The following is a 19837-nucleotide window of genomic DNA, read 5'->3' on the forward strand; positions in this document are numbered from 1 at the left end:
TTATGGCTAAGGGTTTGCTTACTTCCTTTGCTGCCTCCTTTAATATAACTGGATAGATCCCATCCACCCCAGGTGCCTTTCTTGTATTTATCTTCAACAATTTCTCCTCCACTTTACTTTCAGTTATTACAAGATTCTTTAGCTTACTGCCAGAGTTGAATACACCTCTGGCATTGCCCTCGCTGAATAACTCCTCATGTGTGAATGTCGATGCAAAATATTCATTCAGTTTGTTAGCTACCTGAGCAGGATCATCAACATTTGACCCATCGATATCAACTGGACCAATCTAATTGATCACTTTCTTTCTAGAGTTTACATAAGTAAAGAACTCTTTGCTGTTTTTCTTTGCATCCCTTGCCAATGATTTCTCGTAATCTGCCTTTCCCTGGCTAACCTCCTTTATAACTTGGTTACAGATCAACTTGTATCTATCATAGGCTTCTGTGTCATGTGTTAATTTGTATGTATCCCATGCATTTTTCTTCTCTGCCATATGTCTCATAAGTTCATCTGACATCCACTTAGGCCTAAACCTTGAACAATATTTCTTAATTGGTATGTAAAGCCTAGTAGCTTCCAAGATAAGTTCTTTGAATGCTTCCCATTTTGAATTTGCTGTTGGTAACATCATCAGTTGGTCCCACTGTATAGAATTTAAATACTGTCTCAGTCCATCGTAGTCGCCTTTACGAAAGCAATAACCCTTCCCTTTACCCCTAATGGTAGTTACCTCTTTGAGTAAATCCCACTTCAGAACACTGTGATCACTGCCACCTAGTGGTTCATTTACCTGCAGATTCTTAATGCATGAAGAATCACTACTGATAATCAAATCAAGAGTATTACTTGCCTCCCGAACATGCTGATGTAGAAAACAATCATCCAATAAATCCACAAAAGCCTTGCTAGTGTGTGAGTGACCAGCCCCCAAATTCCAGTCAATATCTGGGAAATTAAAATCCCCCATTATAAGACTGTCTGATTTATTGGCCCACTCTATTTCCCCGTACAGTTTCTTATTATGCTCATCAGAGTCATTAGGCCTATAGCACACTCCTACTCTCAATTTTGATCTCCCAATGCTTATGTCACACCAAACTGACTCGACACTGCACTGTCTAGCAATGTCGACTGGCTTCACTTCCTTGGATTTTATGTATATCTTAACTAATAGCATAACCCCTCCTCCCTTCCTACCCTGTCTATCCTTTCTGTAGACATTGTACTCCCCAAATTCCAGTTCTGCATTCCTTATATCTCTGTGACACCATGTCTCTGCCTTTGATGTTTTGAGCAATACCTCAAATTCATCAAATTTATTTACTAAACTCCTAGCATTGGTGTATAGGCAAGTATACATGCACCTGTTCTTTTTCATAGCTATCCTAACACAACCTATGTGTTTATTTGTACCCCAATGATTCCCAGCAGTCTCTGAAATATCCTGCATCTTATTTTCCAGGCTGCGGCTCATTCCAATAGAAGCAGTGAAGAATCAATTTCACCTCTGCCAGTGGCTACTGTTAATCTATTAGTCCTTGTATCCCCCCAATCTATCAGTTTTCCGACCCACCTAACACTGCTTTGATAGCATCAGCAAACATTCTTGCACCCTTTCTATTTAATTGTATTCCATCCCTGTAGAAGCAGTCTCTCTTGTTAACAAGTACAGTCCAGGCTGAAAAAAATTCTACCCCTGTATTGAGCTTGCCCAATCCATTCAAATCCTTAAATACCACAATCAGATCACTTTGCAGATGCCTAGTCTCCAGATGCCGCAACGGCAAAGGTAAAGAAAGCCAACAGAAGAACCATGGCAAACTATGAGCAGCTTACTGGACAAACTTTTTTTACAAGTACCAAAGTTTCTCCCTGCATTCTCGGTAAACAGACAGTGCATGTTAACGGTAGCAGGAGTAGAATTCGAAAACAATATATTGACTGACATGTAGGCATGACAGACGTGGTGTACTGATTGGTCCATAAACACAACAGACAATAACATCATAGTGTTAAGTGATTGATTGATGTTATCATACACATATATAAAAATAATCTTTCTTTCTTTACCTATTACTTCCTAACCTAATATGTCAGGTTATTAGCATTAGTAGAGGCATATGATTCAAGAAAGTAAGCTTATACAGCATTAATCAAAAAAAAACAAAAAAAAAAAAAAAAACCCTTCCCATTTCATCCATCCATTCAATCTAAATATTTTTCTAATTCTGCCTTGAATTCATTTAGGCTATCAACTTCCACAACAACAGATGTAAGTTTGTTCCAGCAATCAACCACCCACTGGCCAAAGGCAAATTTCCCCACATCTATTCTACAACTCTCTTTCCTCAATTTGAATCTATGCTCCCTCATGTTTGTAATCTGAGCAAGAGGAAGAATCCCATCAGCATTGAATCTGCTCAATCCATTCAAGGCCTTAGACACCTCAATCAGATCGCCTCGCAGGTGCCTAGTCTCCAGAAGCTGCAATTTGCAGAACCTAAGCCTTTCTTCATAAGAGCATCCCCCTTTGTTCCGTTCCATGGTCTTGTTACTCTTCTCATTTTAGCAACTCTACATCCTTCATAAAATGAGGCCTCCAGACCTGTATACAGTACTCAAGGTGTGACCTGACTATTGCCTTATAGAAGGGGATAATCACCTCCTTATCTCTGCAAGAAAAATTCCTGTGTATCATTGACAAGACACCATGAGCTACTCTTGCAGACCATCTGCACTGCTCAGTAAACTTCGTCATATCTGCCTGCGCAATTACCCCCAGGTCCTTTTCATGCTATATCACTGTCGATGTATTACCACAGAGTTGATACGTTACTCCGGGGTTACCGCTTAACATATGTAGTACTTAACATTTGTCAATGTTAAGCTTCAGTTGCCACCGCTCAGCCCTTCTGCTCAACTTTTCTAGATCATGTTGCAGCAGCGTACTGTCATTAGTGTCCTTAACAACCCTGCCAACCTTCGTATCGTCTGCAAACTTGGACATTAAGCCTGATATACCATCATTAATATCATTTATAAATACAGAAAACAACAATGGACCCAACACTGAACCCCGAGGAACTCCACTAATAACATTAGTCCACGAAGAGCAGTGTCCATTGATTACCACTCTCTCTCTGTCTTCTCCCACTCAACCATCCCCCTATCCCTTGAAGCAATTTGCCTCCAATGCCACACTGCTCCAATTTATGCATCAGTGTTCCATGTGCAACAGTATTAAAAGCCTTTCTAAGATCCAAATATATGATATCAAAGTTATTCCCTGCATCCAGTTCCTTTGTGATCACATCATAGTATCCAATCAGATTGTATTAGCATTAGCATTAGTAGAGGCATTTGATGCAAGAAAGCAAGCTTATGCAGCATCAGCCAAAAAAATAAAAATAAAAATAAAATAATAATAAATAAATAAATAAAAAATAACAACTTACACTTCACCCCTCTGTTCGTTTAGGCTATCAACTTCCACAACAAGGGATGGAAATCTGTTCCACCAACCAACTACCCACTGGCTAAAGGCAAATTTCCGCACGTCTATCCTACATCTGTCTTTTCTCAATTTGAATTTATGCCCTCTCAGGTGATTATTCTGAGCAAGAGGAAGTATCCCATCAGCATTGAGCATGCTCAAAACATTCAAGGCTTTATACACCTCTATCAGATCACCTTGCTGGTGCCTAGTCTCCAGACACTGTAATTTGCAATACTTAAGCCTTTCTTCGTAAGAGCACCCCTTTGTTCCATTCACTAGTCTTGTTGCCCATCTCTGTACTCGTTCCAGCATCTCTACATCCTTCTTGAAATGAGGCCTCCAGACCTGTATACAGTACTCTAGGTGTGGCCTGACCGATGCCTTATACAAGGGAATAATCACCTCCTTATCCCTGCTAGAAAAATTCCTATATATCATCGACAGTACACCATGAGGTACTCTTGCAGCCCATCTGCACTGCTCAGAGAACTTCATATCTGCCTGCACAACCACCCCCAGGTCCCTTTCATTCTCTACCACTGTCAGTGTAGTACCACAGAGTTGATACCTTGCTCTGGGGTTGCTGTCTCCCATATGTAGTACTTTACATTTGTCAATGTTAAACTTCATTTACCACCTCTCAGCCCATCTGCTCAACCTTTCCAGATCCTGTTGCAGTAGCATAGTGTCAGTAGTGTCCTTGACAACCCTGCCTACCTTCGTATCGTCTGCAAACTTGGACATTAAGTCCAAACTTGGACTTGTCTGACCAAGATTGGTCAGACAAGACTTCCCCTTAACAAAACCATGCTGTGTCTGAGCTATAACTGAAGTCTTGTCTAGAAACCTTCAGTTAAAGAAGCACCGGCAGTGCTTCTTTAACCAGTGCTTCCATTAATTTCTCTGGAACAAAAGTTAAACTAATAGGTCTATAATTACTTGTTTCGCCCTTTGATCCTCCTTTGTGAATTGGGGTCACATTTTCATATCACCAGTCCATGGGTACCTCCCTTGAGTCCAAGGAACTCTCATAATTATGGTTTTAGGGTTTGCTTACTTCCTTTTCTGCCTCCTTTAATATAACTGGATAGATCCCATCCATCCCAGGTGCCTTTTTTACGTTTATCTTCAACAATTTCTCCTCCACTTTCCTCTAAGTTATTACAAAATCATCTAGCTCACTTCCAGGGTTTAACTCACCTCTAACATTCCCCTCCCTGATTTACTCCTCATGTGTGAATGTAGATGCAAAATACTCTTTTCGTTTGTTAGCCACTTTAGCAGGGTCATCAACAGTTGAACCATCGATATCTAGTGGACCAATCTGATTCATCCCTTTCCTTCTAGAGTTTACATAGGTAAAAACTCTTTGTTGTTTTTCTTTGCATCCTTTTCCAAAGATTTCTCATAATCTGCCTTTGTCTGCTTAATCTCCTTTGTGACTTGCTGGTACCAGGAGGTCAATAGGCTAAAATTAGGATTCAGAAAGGCTTGAATGGTTTGTCCATCAAATATTTCTCAAAAGGAGGTATGTGATGGGTGATCTTATTAACTGGGGTCCAATAAATAAATAAATTTTTTTTCTGTTTATACTCCGGCATGACAACCAAGTCAGTAGAGTTTACAATAAATCGTCAATACAAATATTTATCGTATTTAGTAGTCATGGGCTTGAACACCGGTCCACTCAAGGAACGCGTGCTATGCACTCCCGCTCCTGACCACTGGGCTACGTCAGATGTATTAGTATTAGTGTCAGAAAATGATGCAAGCTTATACAGCATCAGTCAAAAAAAAAAATAACTGCCCACTTCATTTGTCTCTCCCCTCTAATAATTCATTTAATTGTTCCTTAAATTTATTCAAACTCACCACTTTTCAACACCAGATAGAAGAGTTTGTTCTAAAATCAGTTACGCTCTGGTTGAAAGCAAATTTTTGAATATTTATTCTAGATGTGCAAAAGTTTTTAGGTATTTAAAATTTTTTTAGAGCGAGTTTCGTAAAACAGTCTTTTGCCTGGCTCAGCTTGTCTTCAATAACAAATAATGCAGCAGATGGTTATTTATGAATGTGTGTGATGGGTTTCAAACATTTATAAATAATATTGATGATGGTATATCAAGCTTTATTTCCAAGTTTGCAAGCGATACAAAGATTGGCAGAGTTGTTAAGGATGCTACTGATGCTATGCTGCTGCAACAGAATCTGGAAAGGTTGAGTAAAGTCTCAGATGGGCTGAGAGATGGCAACTGAAGTTTAACATTGACAAATGTAAAGTACTACATATGGGAAACAGCAACCCCAGAGCAACATATCAACTCTGTGGTACTACACTGACAGTGGTAGAGAATGAAAAGACCTGGGAGTAATTGTGCAGGCAGATATGAAGTTCTCTGAGCAGTGTAGACGGGCTGCAAGGGTAGCTCATAGTGTCTTATCAATGATATACAGGAATTTTTCTAGCAGGGATAGGGAGGTGATTATTGCCTTGTATAAGGCAATGGTCAGGCCGCACCTTGAGTACTGTGTACAGGTCTGGAGGCCTCATTTCAAGAAGGATGTAGAGCTGCTGGAACGAGTACAGAGTAGGACAACAAGGTTAGTGAAAGGAATGAAGGGTTACTCTTACGAAGAAAGGCTTAAGTTTTGCAAATTACAGTGTCTGGAGACTAGGCACCAGCGAGGTGATCTGATAGAGGTGTACAAAGCCTTGAATGGTTTGAGCATGCTCAATGCTGATGGGATACTGCCTCTTGCTCAGAATAATCACCTGAGAGGGCATAAATTCAAATTGAGGAAAGACAGATGTAGGATAGATGAGCGGAAATTTGCCATTAGCCGGTGGGTAGTTGGTTGGTGGAACAGACTTCCATCCCTTGTTGTGGAAGTTGATAGCCTAAATAAATTTAAGGCTCAGCTGGACAGGTATTTCGGAAGAATGGAGGGGTGAAGTGGAAGGGTTTTTTTGTTTTTTTTTGGCTGATGCTGCATAAGCTTGCTTTCTTGTATCATATGCCTCTACTAATTCTAATGCTAATCTCCATAAACTGTCTGCTCCAGCAGATGTTTTTTTTTTTTGAACATCTGTTATGGGTTTCAAAGGTATTCTGAACTTAAGAGTACTAGACAGACAGACAGCTAGACAGGCTTAATGCATAGAGATTGATGATGGAAGCTTCTTACTTACTGGAGCTGCTGTGTGTTTAGGTTAACTCACACATTGAAGTGGAAATAAGATAGTCACAACTGAGCAGTGAAACCAATGGTACTGAAATCCTATCTGTCAGCAATGGATGGCATGTGGGAATGATAATGAGATATGCATGCAGATTTCAAAATTTAGAAAAGAATCACAAAGGTTGACAACCATCTTATATCCGTGCATGTGAATTTGTCTTCAGTAGTAACAAACAACAACAAATTGTTAATAACAAATAAAAATTAGCTAATAACAATGTGTATTGTAAGAAGGGCATTTTATTTGTTATGCAGGAGTGGAAATAGTATAAAAACAAACACCAAACTGCATAGATTATCATGTGAATTCCTTAGAGAATTAATGAAATTTACAAAAAAAAGCAAGACATCTTTTGAAATATCAGGCTAACCCACTCAATCCTAGAGATATTTTATTTGTGAATTTCCCAATTCTCCAATAAATTCACACATGACAATCTGTGCATTCTTGTGATATTTTTATGCTGTATTAACAAATTTTTAACTAAATGAAATAAACAAGATTTTTGAGAAAAAAAAGCCTGTGGTTTTGGGTTGCATGATTATTATAAAAGTATTGTTACTACCGAAAATGCTGAAAATTTGATACGTTTATTTTCAACTATGACACAAAAGCAAATAGGAGCTTTCAGGGCAAGGTGCTGAAAGCTCCTGTTTGTTTATGTATCTTAGATGATAATAAACGTATCAGTTTTTCAGTGTTTTTGGTAGAAATAATACTTTTATTATTAAGAAGATCTACTACATTTTTAACTGTAGTTTTGAACTTTATAATTTTCAGAATCATACAGATTTATAAGATTTTAGATGTTAGATTTTCAGCAGATTATATGCGTAGAACCATAAATTAATTTAATTTTTCAGCAAGAAAATTAAATTAATTTATGATTTCCCATCAGAAACCTTTTCCTGCAACTCACTATTTTACGTTTTTGCTATAATCAACCTATTTTATCTCTTTTAAGCATCTTAGCATAGTAACTTGCATTTTTGTATCTGAGAACTGTCTACCATGCTGGGTGTAGCCTCTCATTCTGTTCCAGAATATGAAGATGAAATTGCACCCTATGCAACATTTCAGCTACCTGGTCCAACTGCTGAAGAAGAAGAAAATAGCCAAACTGAAGAATTCAAAACATTTAGTGTTCATCATGGAGAACCACCTTATCTTACAAAGGTAAGAAGGTAAAAAGATATAGTGGCAAGTGTTTTTAAATAAAAAAAAATACTTGGTTCAGATTAAAAAAAAGAAATCACATTTATTATTATAATTGCAAATTTTGAATTATATACAAAACCTAGATTTCAAACTCTATCAGTTCCTTTCCGAAGAAGGTAACAAAACTCTAGTATTATTCCCTTAACAAAAAAAGCATAGCTTTGCTTATTGTGGACAAAAAATAGTGAACTGTGAATGGTTAAAGAGATTATATGGAAGTAGTGCAGACTTCTGTTCCTCATAATTTTACCTGGATTCTCGCAGGCTCCATAATGGTAATACCATTATTGATAATAACCATCTATCTGTTACTTTTGTATATTTTTATACAAAAAAAATAATAATAAAACATAGATAAAAATATATTTTAGATCTCTTAGAATATTTACATCACTGTGAATTTTAGTATTCCTCCAGTATGATATTCACTTTATCTATATGATCTGCACCATTAAAAAGGTTTAGGGCTGAAAGTCCTAAACCTTTAATTGGAACCATTAATTATTATTTAATTGGAAATATGTAGTCATAAAAAGTTACAATAATATCTTCATCAAAAAACATCCATTCCATAGAGTTTTTTTTTTTCCCCTCACTTCACTACTCTGAAATTTGACTGTAAAGTAGTTAGGAACTTTTTTTTTTGATAACAAAACTATTGTTTCTGATCATGTTATGTTTTCTGATCTTATTGTACAGTATAAGAACAAAATTAAGAATAAAATTTGTAAACTATTTCTTAACTTTTTTTTCCCAAAAAAAACTGATTGGTAATTAAAAGACACCAAAGCACCCAGTGTTATTTTTATTTTTTGTAAAGAGTCATTTTTAATTCTGAATTTTATGCAGTTATTTGGATGCATTATTAGTTTGTGTTCCAGATAAAAAGCTCATACAGTGCCTAGCCAAAAACAGTGCCTAGCCAAAAACCATATTAGAACTCTTCATCCCCCCCCTTGCTCCCTTGCATTCATGAGTCCCTAGCTTAAATTGCCAAAAACGTTATAATTTATGATATATTCCCACTGTGGTCTTAAATGTAGCAGTATAGCTCACAGAGAGCATTCCATTTCACAATTACCAAAAAATAGCATTATTTGTCTTCTGGCACTCAGAGTTGTATGTTGGTGGCTGAGTTGGGGGATCTTAGCTATCAATTGCAGATAAATCAGACCATTCACATGTCTTTGAGTGAAGGAAGCCATTAAGAAATAATTTCATGTCTGATTGAATTCAGGAGTGTGTTGTGTTGAAGTATTCTACAAAACAGCATTGATATAAATTCCTCTTTATTTCTGTATATTAATGTACAAATGTAGAACTCATTGAGCATCATAGCTCTGTTTTTTATTTATCTTAAATAAACAGATTTATATGTGGCCATAACGGACCATGAGATCAGAGGCGTCCTTGCTTGCTTGATAGATAGATAGAAAGATATATATATATATATATATATATATGTGTGTGTGTGTGTGTGTGTGTGTGTGTGGGGATTAAGATCAGTGAGTGCATAATAGGGAAGCACTCTCTATTAACCTTCAAAATGCCCAAAGTTTTATCTAAGTATTAGTATTTTTTTTTTTTATTTTTATGAAAACCTCAAACAAAAGAGGTAGTAGAGCCTATAGCACTTAGTATCATGCATGGACAGAAGGTTAAGAAGATGACAGAAGATACTTTTAATTTCTGTACATTGTAATTTTCAGGAAATATGCACAAAGAAAGGTTGTTTCAGAAAACAGAAATTGAACAGAACTGACGAAGAAGAAAAGTTGGTTCTGTGACTTTGAAACTGGACAGTAAAAGGATGTTGACTAATTTTGGCACATGTTCAGACTGGTTGGGAAGAGAGAGTGGAAATTATAGAAGCCAATTCAGAAGAACAGTGCCCATGAAAGTATCTATAGGAAAAGTATGTAGCAGAAACAGAACTTTGGCAAAGAATGCAAAGAAAAACAGCAAAGGCTTCTTTAGTTATGTAAATGTTAGAAGGGAGGGCATGAGTCAAATTGGTCAACTTGATATTGACGGTTTGGCTGTTGATGATCCTACTCAGGTTGCTGACAAACCGAATGAGTATTTTGCATCTACATTCACAAATGAGGAATTTTTTAGGGAAGCTGGAAGTTCATCAAACTGTAATTGGGAACTGAATGATTTTGTAATAACTGAGAGGAATGTGGAAAAGAAATTGTTGAAGTTAAACATAAGAAAGGCACCTGGGGTGGATGGGACCTATCCAGTTATATTACGGGAGGCAGCAAAGGATGTAAGCAAATCCTTATCCATAATTATGAGAGCATTTTGGATTCAGGAGACGTCCCCATGGAATGGAGATGTGCAAATGTATCCCCAATTCACAAAAGGGGACAAAGGGTGACACGAGTAATTACAGACCTGTTAGTTTAACTTCTGTTCCAGGGAAAATAATGAAGTCACTGGTAAAAGAAATAATGCAGGATCATCTAGACAAGGCTGCAGTTGTACTTCAGGCACAGCATGGGTTTGTTAAGCAGAAACCTTGTTTAAACAATTTGATTGGATACTACAATGTCACAAAGGAACTGGATGCAAAATTAATTTTGATATTATATACTTGGATTTCAGAAAAGCTTTATGCTGTTATACTGTTTCATAAAAAAAAAAATAAAAAAAAACATGAAAGACTGCTATACAAATTGGATCATTATGGCATTAATAACAAATTAATGCTGTGGATAAAGGGATGTTTGAGTGGAAGAAGACAGACGGTAACCAACAGACATTGCTCTTTTTGAACTAATGTTATTAGTGGAGTCCCCCAGGGTTAGTTGTTGGGCCCATTTTTCTCTTCTATATTTATCAGTGATATTGATGAAGGCATATCAGGCTTAATGTCCAAGTTTGCAGATGATATAAAGGATGGCATTGTGGTTAAAGACAGGAATGCCAGTATGCTACTGCAAGAGGATCTAGAAAAGTTAGGTAGAAAAGCTGAGAAATGGCAATTGAAATTTAGCATTGATAAATGCAAGTTACAATTGAACAATTAGACTTTACACCAGCTGGTATTCAAATAAACAAATTCCAATTCTGCAACTAAAACACTTTATTTACAATAAAATAAAATAAAATAAAATAAAATATATAATAGTCTAAAACTGATGTGATTTAATTTAGAATAAAATACAAAAATATAAAATATGATGATAAAAGCGATAAATACAATTAATAAAATACCGTAACAACTGTAGCTTTTGGACATAGCAATCCCCTTTCTCAACAGTATATTTCTGCTGTGTGGCACATCCTTAAATAGCAGATCCATGGCACTCGTCACACGGTTCCTCGAGAGTAAGGCCGGAATTTCCCATTTATGCACCAGAACCGGAAATGGCTCAGGAGTATGCTAGATGAAACCGTTCATCTCACCCAAGAACCACGGTTTCCAAGAGGGGATGTAAACGTACACCCTTGTCTCTATTAATGGAATTTCTAGCTGCCCCAATACGTAAACTCTCAAGCCATTTACGGTCCCAGAACCCCTGTGCATGATCCGTGATGATAGCATCCTCCGGGAGATTTCATGTTGCTTCTCTCAAAAATGTTCTGCCACGGCAGACTTCCCATAATTTGCGGACTTTATTGCACTCATATGCTCCCCCAGATGGTCTTTCAGTTGTCGCCCCTTCTCACCTACATAACACACCCCACAATCCGGGCATTTATTCTGGTATACCACCCCACTGTTGGCTTCTTTCTTCGACACAAGATATCACTGTGTACAACCTCCGTCCCAGTAGTTGCACAGAGTGTATCTGGCGCCCCCGAATTTCTCGTGCAATGTGGTCTGAAAGGCCCGGATAGTAGAGAATGTATGCAGTGCTCACAGGGGCGAACAGCTCAGTACGGGTGGACTCCACACCTTTAATAATTCTGTCCAACACCTTCTGGGGGTAGCCGCATTTCTTGAGGTCTGCCATGACACGAATAATTTCGTTATCTCTGTCTTCGGAGGTGCTACAGTGGGACCACACCCTATCTACTAAAGCCTTGACAACACTACCCTTGTGTTGGCTGGCTTGTGCCGAGGTATAATGAGTATATTGACCTCGGCACATAGCCTTTCTAAACACCTTGGTCTTGAGCCTACAACCATCCGTAATAACCAACACGTCAAGGAATGGTAGGGTCCCCTCTGCTTCCACCTCCGAAGAAAATTTAATAAAAGGGGAGAAGCTATTAGCATTAGTAGAGGCATTTTATGCAAGAAAGCAAGCTTATGCAGCATCAGCCAAAAAAAAAAAAAAAAAAAAAAAAAACCACTTCCACTTCACCCCTCTGTTCGTTCAAAACACCTGTCCAGCTGAGCCTTAAACTTATTTAGGCTATCAACTTCCACGACAAGGGATGGAAGTCTGTTCCACCAACCAACCACCCGCTGGCTAAAGGCAAATTTCCGCACATCTATCCTACATTTGTCTTTCCTCAATTTGAATTTATGCCCTCTCAGGTGATTATTCTGAGCGAGAGGAAGAATCCCATCAGCATTGAGCATGCTCAAACCATTCAAGGCTTTATACACCTCTATCAGATCACCTTGCTGGTGCCTAGTCTCCAGACACTGTAATTTGCAAAACTTAAGCCTTTCTTCGTAAGAGCACCCCTTTGTTCCATTCACTAATCTTGTTGCCCATCTCTGTACTCGTTCCAGCATCTCTACATCCTTCTTGAAATGAGGCCTCCAGACCTGTATACAGTACTCTAGGTGTAGCCTGACCAATGCCTTATACAAATCACCTCCTTATCCCTGCTAGAAAAATTCCTATATATCATTGACAATACACCATGAGCTACTCTTGCAGCCCGTCTGCACTGCACTGCTCAGAGAACTTCATAACTGCCTGCACAACCACCCCCAGGTTACTTTCATTCTCTACCACTGTCAGTGTAGTACCACAGAAGTGATACGTTGCTCTGGGGTTGCTGTTTCCCATGTGTAGTACTTTACATTTGTCAATGTTAAACTTCATTTGCCACCTCTCAGCCCATCTGCTCAACCTTTCCAGATCCTGTTGCAGCAGCATAGTGTCAGTAGTGTCCTTGACAACCCTGCCTACCTTTGTATCGTATGCAAACTTTGACATTAAGCTTGATACACCCTCATCAATATCATTTATGAATACAGAAAACAATAATGTACCCAACACTGAGCCCTGAGGGACTCCACTAATAACATTAGTTCACGACGAGCAGTGTCCATTGATTACCACCCTCTTTCTTCTCTCCCTCAGCCACCCCTTTATCCACAGCAACAATTTGCCTCCAATGCCACACTGCTCCAATTTGTGCAGCAGTCTTCCATGTGCAACAGTATCAAAAGCCTTGCTAAGATCCAAGTATATAATATCAAAGTTATTCCCTGCATCCAGTTCCTTTGTGACTGCATCATAGTATCCAATCAAATTGGTCAGGCAAGACTTCCCCTTAACAAAACCATGCTGTGTCCGAGCTATAGCTGAAGTCTTGTCTAAATGATCCTGCAGTGCTTCTTTAACTAGTGCCTCCATTAATTTTCCTGGAACAGAAGTTAAAGTCACAGGTCTATAATTACTTGTGTCAGCCTTTGATCCTCCTTTGTGAATTGGGGTGACATTTGCACATCGCCAGTCTGTGGGTACCTCCCCTGAGTCCAAGGAAACTCTCTCATAATTATGGCTAAGGGTTTGCTTACTTCCTTTGCTGCCTCCTTTAATATAACTGGATAGATCCCATCCACCCCGGGTGCCTTTCTTGTGTTTATCTTCAACAATTTCTCCTCCACTTTACTCTCAGTTATTACAAGATTCTCTAGCTTACTGCTAGAGTTGAATACACCTCTGGCTTTCCCCTCACTAAATAACTCCTCATGTGTGAATGTCGATGCAAAATATTCATTTAGTTTGTTAGCTACCTGAGCAGGATCATCAACAGTTGACCCATCGATATCAAGTGGACCAATCTGATTCATCCACTTCCTTCTAGAGTTTACATAAGTAAAGAACTCTTTGCTGTTTTTCTTTGCATCCCTTGCCAAAAATTTCTCGTAATCTGCCTTCGCCTGCATAACCTCCTTTGTAACTTGGTTACAGATCAACTTGTATCTATCATAGGCTTCTGTGTCATGTGTTAATTTGTATGTATCCCAAGCATGCTTCTTCTCTGCCATATGCCTCATCAGTTCATCTGACATCCATTTAGGCCTAAACCTTGAACAATATTTCTTAGTTGGTATGTAAAGCCTAGTAGCTTCCAAGATAACTTCTTTGAATGCTTCCCATTTTGCATTTGCTGTTGGTAACATCATCAGTTGGTCCCACCGTATAGAATTTAAATACTGTCTCAGTCCATCATAGTTGCCTTTACGAAAGCAATAACCCTTCCCTTTACCCCTAATGGTAGTTACCTCTTTGAGTAAATCCCACTTCAGCCACTGTGATCACTGCCACCTAGTGGTTCATTTATCTGCAGATTCTTAATGAATGAAGAATCACTGCTGATAATCAAATCAAGAGTATTCCTCCCTCTAGTTGCCTCCTGAACATGCTGATGTAGAAAACAATCATCCAATAAATCCACAAAAGCCTTGCTAGTGTGTGAGTGACCAGCCCCCAAATTCCAGTCAATATCTGGGAAATTAAAATCTCCCATTATAAGACTCTCTGATTTACTGGCCCACTCTATTTCCCTGTACAGTATCTTATTATACTCATCAGAGTCATTAGGCCTATAGCACACTCCTACTCTCAATTTTGATCTCCCAACGCTTATGTCACACCAAACAGACTCGACACTGCACTGTCCAGCGATGTCCACTGGCTTCACTTCCTTGGATTTTATGTATTTCTTAACTAATAGCATAACCCCTCCTCCCTTCCTATCCAGTCTATCCTTTCTGTAGACGTTGTACTCCCCAAATTCCAGTTTTGCATTCCTTATATCTGTGTGACACCACGTCTCTAATATCCCAACAATATCTGCCTTTGATGTTCTGAGCAATACCTCAAATTCCTCAAATTTATTTACTAAACTCCTAGCATTGGTGTACATGCAAGTATACATGCACCTATTTCTAATCTTAGCTACCCTAACACAACCCATGTGTTTACTTGTACCGCAATGACTCCCGGCAGTCTCTGAAATATCCTGCATCTTGTTTTTCAGGCTTCTGCTCATTCCAATAGAAGCAGTGCAAGAATCTCTTTCACCTCTGCCAGTAGCTACTGTTAATCTATTCGTCTTTGTCTCCCCCCCCAAGCTAGCAGTTTTCCGACCCACCTAACACTGCCTCGATAGCATCAGCAAATATTCTTGCACCCTTTCTATTTAAGTGTATCCCATCCCTACAGAAGCAATCTCTCCTGTTAACAAGTACAGTCCAGGCTGAAAAAAATTCTACCCCTTGAGCCTTGCACAATCTTTCCAGGGCTGAATTGATTGACAAGGCTCTCATCATATACTCATATTAAGTACATCAAATCAGATACTTGATGTACTTAATAGCTTCTCAAATCAGATACTTGATGTACTTAATAGCTTCTTAAATCAGATACTTGATGTACTTGAATTTATGGCCCCTAGTTCTAGAATAATTTATAAGCGTGAAAATTTCATCCCCATTCATTTTACTTATGCCTCTCAGATCCTTAAACACCTCAATAAAGTCTGCTTTAAGGTACCTAGTTTCCAAGCTCTACAACCCACATATTCAAAGTCTTTCCTCATATGGAAAGACTTTGAATATGTGGGGAAGACTTTCCCCACATATTCAGCAAAATTCAGCAAAAGGAAAGACTTTCCTTTTGCTGATCTCACCGAGTGAGTTACCCATCTTTGGACCCTTTCAAGAAGCTCAATGTCTTTCTTTAGCTGCAGTCTCCATATTTGAACACAGTATTTCAAGTGTGATCTAACAATAACCTTATATAAAATTTACCCCAGGGGCTCACATCTGGTGAGTATGGGCTTGGCAAACCCAGAGTCCTGAGCTGGATATCATCATTCTTCTCTTTCTTGCTTTCTTGGTGATTCCCTTCTACTTCTCTCTCTCTCTCTCTCTCTCTCTCTCTCTCTCTCTCTCTCTCTCTCTCTCTCTCTCTCTCTCTCTCTCTCTCAGGGTAATATGGGAAATTTTTTGTTTTTTGGCTGGTACTAGTAGTAGTAATAGTAGTAGTAGTAGTGGCATGTGAATCAAGAAAGCAAGTATATGAGCTTATGCAGCATCAGCCAAAAAAAAAAAAAAAAAAATCACGCCATTCCCTCCAAATGCCTGTGCAGTTCCTCCTTAAATTTATTTAACCTGTCAACTACAGATGGAAGTTTGTTCCAGCAATTAACCACCCGCTGACTAAAGGCAAATTTCTGCACATCTATTCTACATCTGTCTTTTCTTAATTTGAATTTATGCCCCCTTAGGTTCGTAATCTGAACAAGTGGAAGGATCCCATCAGAATTCATTGTGCTCAACCCATTCAAGGCCTTATACACCTCAATCAGATCACCACACAGGCGACTAGTCTCCAGCCAATGCAATTTGCAGAACTTAAGCCTCTCTTGGTAAGAGGATCCCTTCATTCCCCTCACCAATATGTGTGAGTGATCAATCCACAAGTTCCAGTCAATATCTGGGAAGTTAAAATCCCCCATTATAAGACATTCCAATTTACTAGCCCACTCTATTTCTCTGTACAATTGTTCATTGTACTCATTCGAGTCATTAGGCCTATGACACACTCCTACTCTTATTTTTGCTTTCGCAGTGCTTATGTCACACCAAACTGACTCAACAGTGCACTGTTCATCTATATCAACTGGATGCACTTCTTTTGATTTTATGTTTTTCTTAATTAACAGCATAACACCTCCTACCTTTCTATCCTTTCTGTACATATTGTACTCCCCAAATTCCAGTTCAGCATTCCTTATATCTGTGTGACACTACATCTCTGCTATCCCAACAATATCCGCCTTTGATGTCTTGACCAGCACTTCAAATTCATCAAATTTATTTACTATACTTCTAGCATTGGTATACATGCAAGCAACATGCTCCTACTCCTATTCCTAGTTACCCTAACACATCCCATATACCCACCTATTTCAGGATGACTGTCATCCGTCCCTGAAACCCCTGACACCCCACGCTCCAGGTCGCTACTTATTCTAATAGAAGTTGTGCAAGAATCACCTTCACCTCTGCCTACAGCTATTGTTAAACTATTAGTCCTTGTACCCCCCCCAAGCTATCAGTTTTCTGACCCACCTAACACTGCCTTGATAGCATCAGCAAATATTCTTGCACCCTTTCTATTTAAGTGTATCCCATCCTTATAGAAGCAGTCTCTCCTGTTAACAAGTACAGTCCAGGCTGAAAAAAATTCTACCCCTTGAGCCTTGCACATTCTTTCCAGGGCCGAATTGATCGACAAGGCTCTCATCATATACTCCCTTCTATCGTGTCTGGGCAGAATTGCAGACACTTTCAAATTCAACCCTAATTCTCGGCTTTTGTTCAACAGTGACCTGTACTTGTTAAGTAATTCTGCCGATCTCCTACTCCTAATATCATTAGTGCCAACGTGTACAACTATATCACCTTTTGTGCCCTTAAAAGATGATATTTGCTCTACAACATCATCAACCTTTGCCCCTGGCAGACATACCCTTGTCCTGTTCCACCTATCCTTTTTACAAAGCATGTTTCCCGTTTCCCTGACAGTAGAGTCACCAACAACTACTAGTTCCTGTGGGACCAGAGCATTCTGCTTTGGGGGTTGCTGCTGTATTGCGTGATGACCACACAAGAAAGGCACCTGGGGTGGATTGGATCTATCCAGTTATATTAAAGGAGGCAGCAAAGGAAGTAAGCAAACCCTTAGCCATAATTATGAGAGCTTCCTTGGACTCAGGGGAGGTACCCATAGACTGGAAATGTGCAAATGTGACCCCAATTCACAAAGGAGGATCAAAAGCTGACACAAGTAATTATAGACCTGTGAGCTTAACTTCTGTTCCAGGAAAATTAATGGAGGCACTGGTTAAAGAAGCACTGCAGGATCATTTAGACAAGATTCAGTTATAGCTCAGACACAGCATGGTTTTGTTAAGGGGAAGTCTTGCCTGACCAATTTGATTGGATACTATGATGCAGTCACAAAAGAACTGGATGCAGGGAATAACTTTGATATTATATACTTGGATCTTAGAAAGGCTTTTGATACTGTTGCACATAGAAGACTGCTACACAAATTGGAGCAGTGTGACATTGGAGGCAAATTGCTGCTATGGATAAAGGGGTGGTTGAGGGGGAGAAGACAGAGAGTGGTAATCAATGGACACTGCTTATCGTGGACTAATGTTATCAGTGGAGTCCCTCAGGGCTCAGTGTTGGGTCCATTATTGTTTTCTGTATTTATAAATGATATTGATGATGGTATATCAAGCTTAATGTCCAAGTTTGCAGATGATACAAAGGTAGGCAGGGTTGTCAAGGACACTACTGACACTATGCTGCTGCAACAGGATCTGGAAAGGTTGAGCAGATAGGCTGAGAGGTGGCAAATGAAGTTTAACATTGACAAATGTAAAGTACTACACATGGGAAACAGCAACCCCAGAGCAACGTATCAACTCTGTGGTACTACACTGACAGTGGTAGAGAATGAAAGGGACTTGGGGGTGGTTGTGCAGGCAGATATGAAGTTCTCTGAGCAGTGCAGATGGGCTGCAAGAGTAGCTCATGGAGTATTGTCCATGATATACAGGAATTTTTCCAGCAGGGATAAGGAGGTGATTATTCCATTGTATAAGGCAATGGTCAGGCCACACCTAGAGTACTGTATACAGGTCTAGAGGCCTCATTTCAAGAAGGATGTAGAGCTGCTGGAACGAGTACAGAGAAGGGCAACAAGATTAGTGAATGGAACAAAGGGGTGCTCTTACGAAGAAAGGCTTAAGTTTTGCAAATTACAGTGTCTGGAGACTAGGCACCAGCGAGGTGATCTGATAGAGGTGTATAAAGCCTTGAATGGTTTAAGCATGCTCAATGCTGATGGGATTCTTCCTCTAGCTCAGAAAAATCACCTGAGAGGGCATAAATTCAAATTGAGGAAAGACAGATGTAGGATACACGTGCGGAAATTTGCCTTTAGCCAGCGGGTGGTTGGTTGGTGGAACAGACTTTCATCCCTTGTAGTGGAGGTTGATAGCCTAAATAAGTTTAAGGCTCAGCTGGACAGGTATTTTGAACGAACAGAGGGGTAAAGTGGAAGTGGGTTTTTTTTTTTTTTTTGGCTGATGCTGCATAAGCTTGCTTTCTTGCATCAAATGCCTCTACTAATGCTAATGCTAAAGCATGTTTCCCATTTCCCTGACAGTAGAGTCACCAACAACTACTAGTTCCTGTGGGACCAGAGCATTCTGCTTTGGGGCTTGCTGCTGTATTGCGTGATGACCAAGTGCAAGCTCTGGCGTTGATGTGGGCAGCTGAGAGCCTGATGGGCCCCTCAATTTAGATTTTTCGAGGGCATCTACCCTGTCCTTCATACTCTCATGTAGGCCCATAACAACGCTGAGTTTTCGCCTGATTTCCTTACACTCCTTACATCGCGCACACACACACACACAGACATCCCCCATGGCAATATCATGTTCCGTTCCAGAGAGTTCGGCAACCATTTCACGTCACACATTTTTTTAGGCTTTGATGCTTTGGAGAATCACCTCCCTCTGTTTTCCCCCCGAGTCACAGCACTCCTGCCACTTTGTGCCTATTCCTTTGCTGCTCTAGTTTGGGGCATGATACTTTAAATTAATAAAATCGATAAATTAAATTAATTAAATGTCAATACTACGCTATC

At 39.3% G+C, this 19837-nt stretch overlaps 1 protein-coding gene across 1 annotated transcript in view; it reads left to right on the plus strand.

The window, feature by feature from the left end:
• Positions 1 to 19837, plus strand: part of LOC150080136 (cell adhesion molecule Dscam1-like) — a 1047872-nt gene that overhangs the window by 923388 nt on the left and 104647 nt on the right. Inside the window, 1 exon segment of the mRNA XM_090381929.1 lies at positions 7783 to 7916. Within this exon segment, the coding sequence (XP_090238055.1) occupies positions 7783 to 7916 (134 nt within the window).

The sequence above is a fragment of the Mastigoproctus giganteus genome, chromosome 9 (assembly GCF_048544385.1).
Source record: "Mastigoproctus giganteus isolate SK-2022 chromosome 9, ASM4854438v1, whole genome shotgun sequence".
Classification (NCBI taxonomy): Eukaryota; Metazoa; Arthropoda; class Arachnida; order Uropygi; family Thelyphonidae; genus Mastigoproctus; species Mastigoproctus giganteus.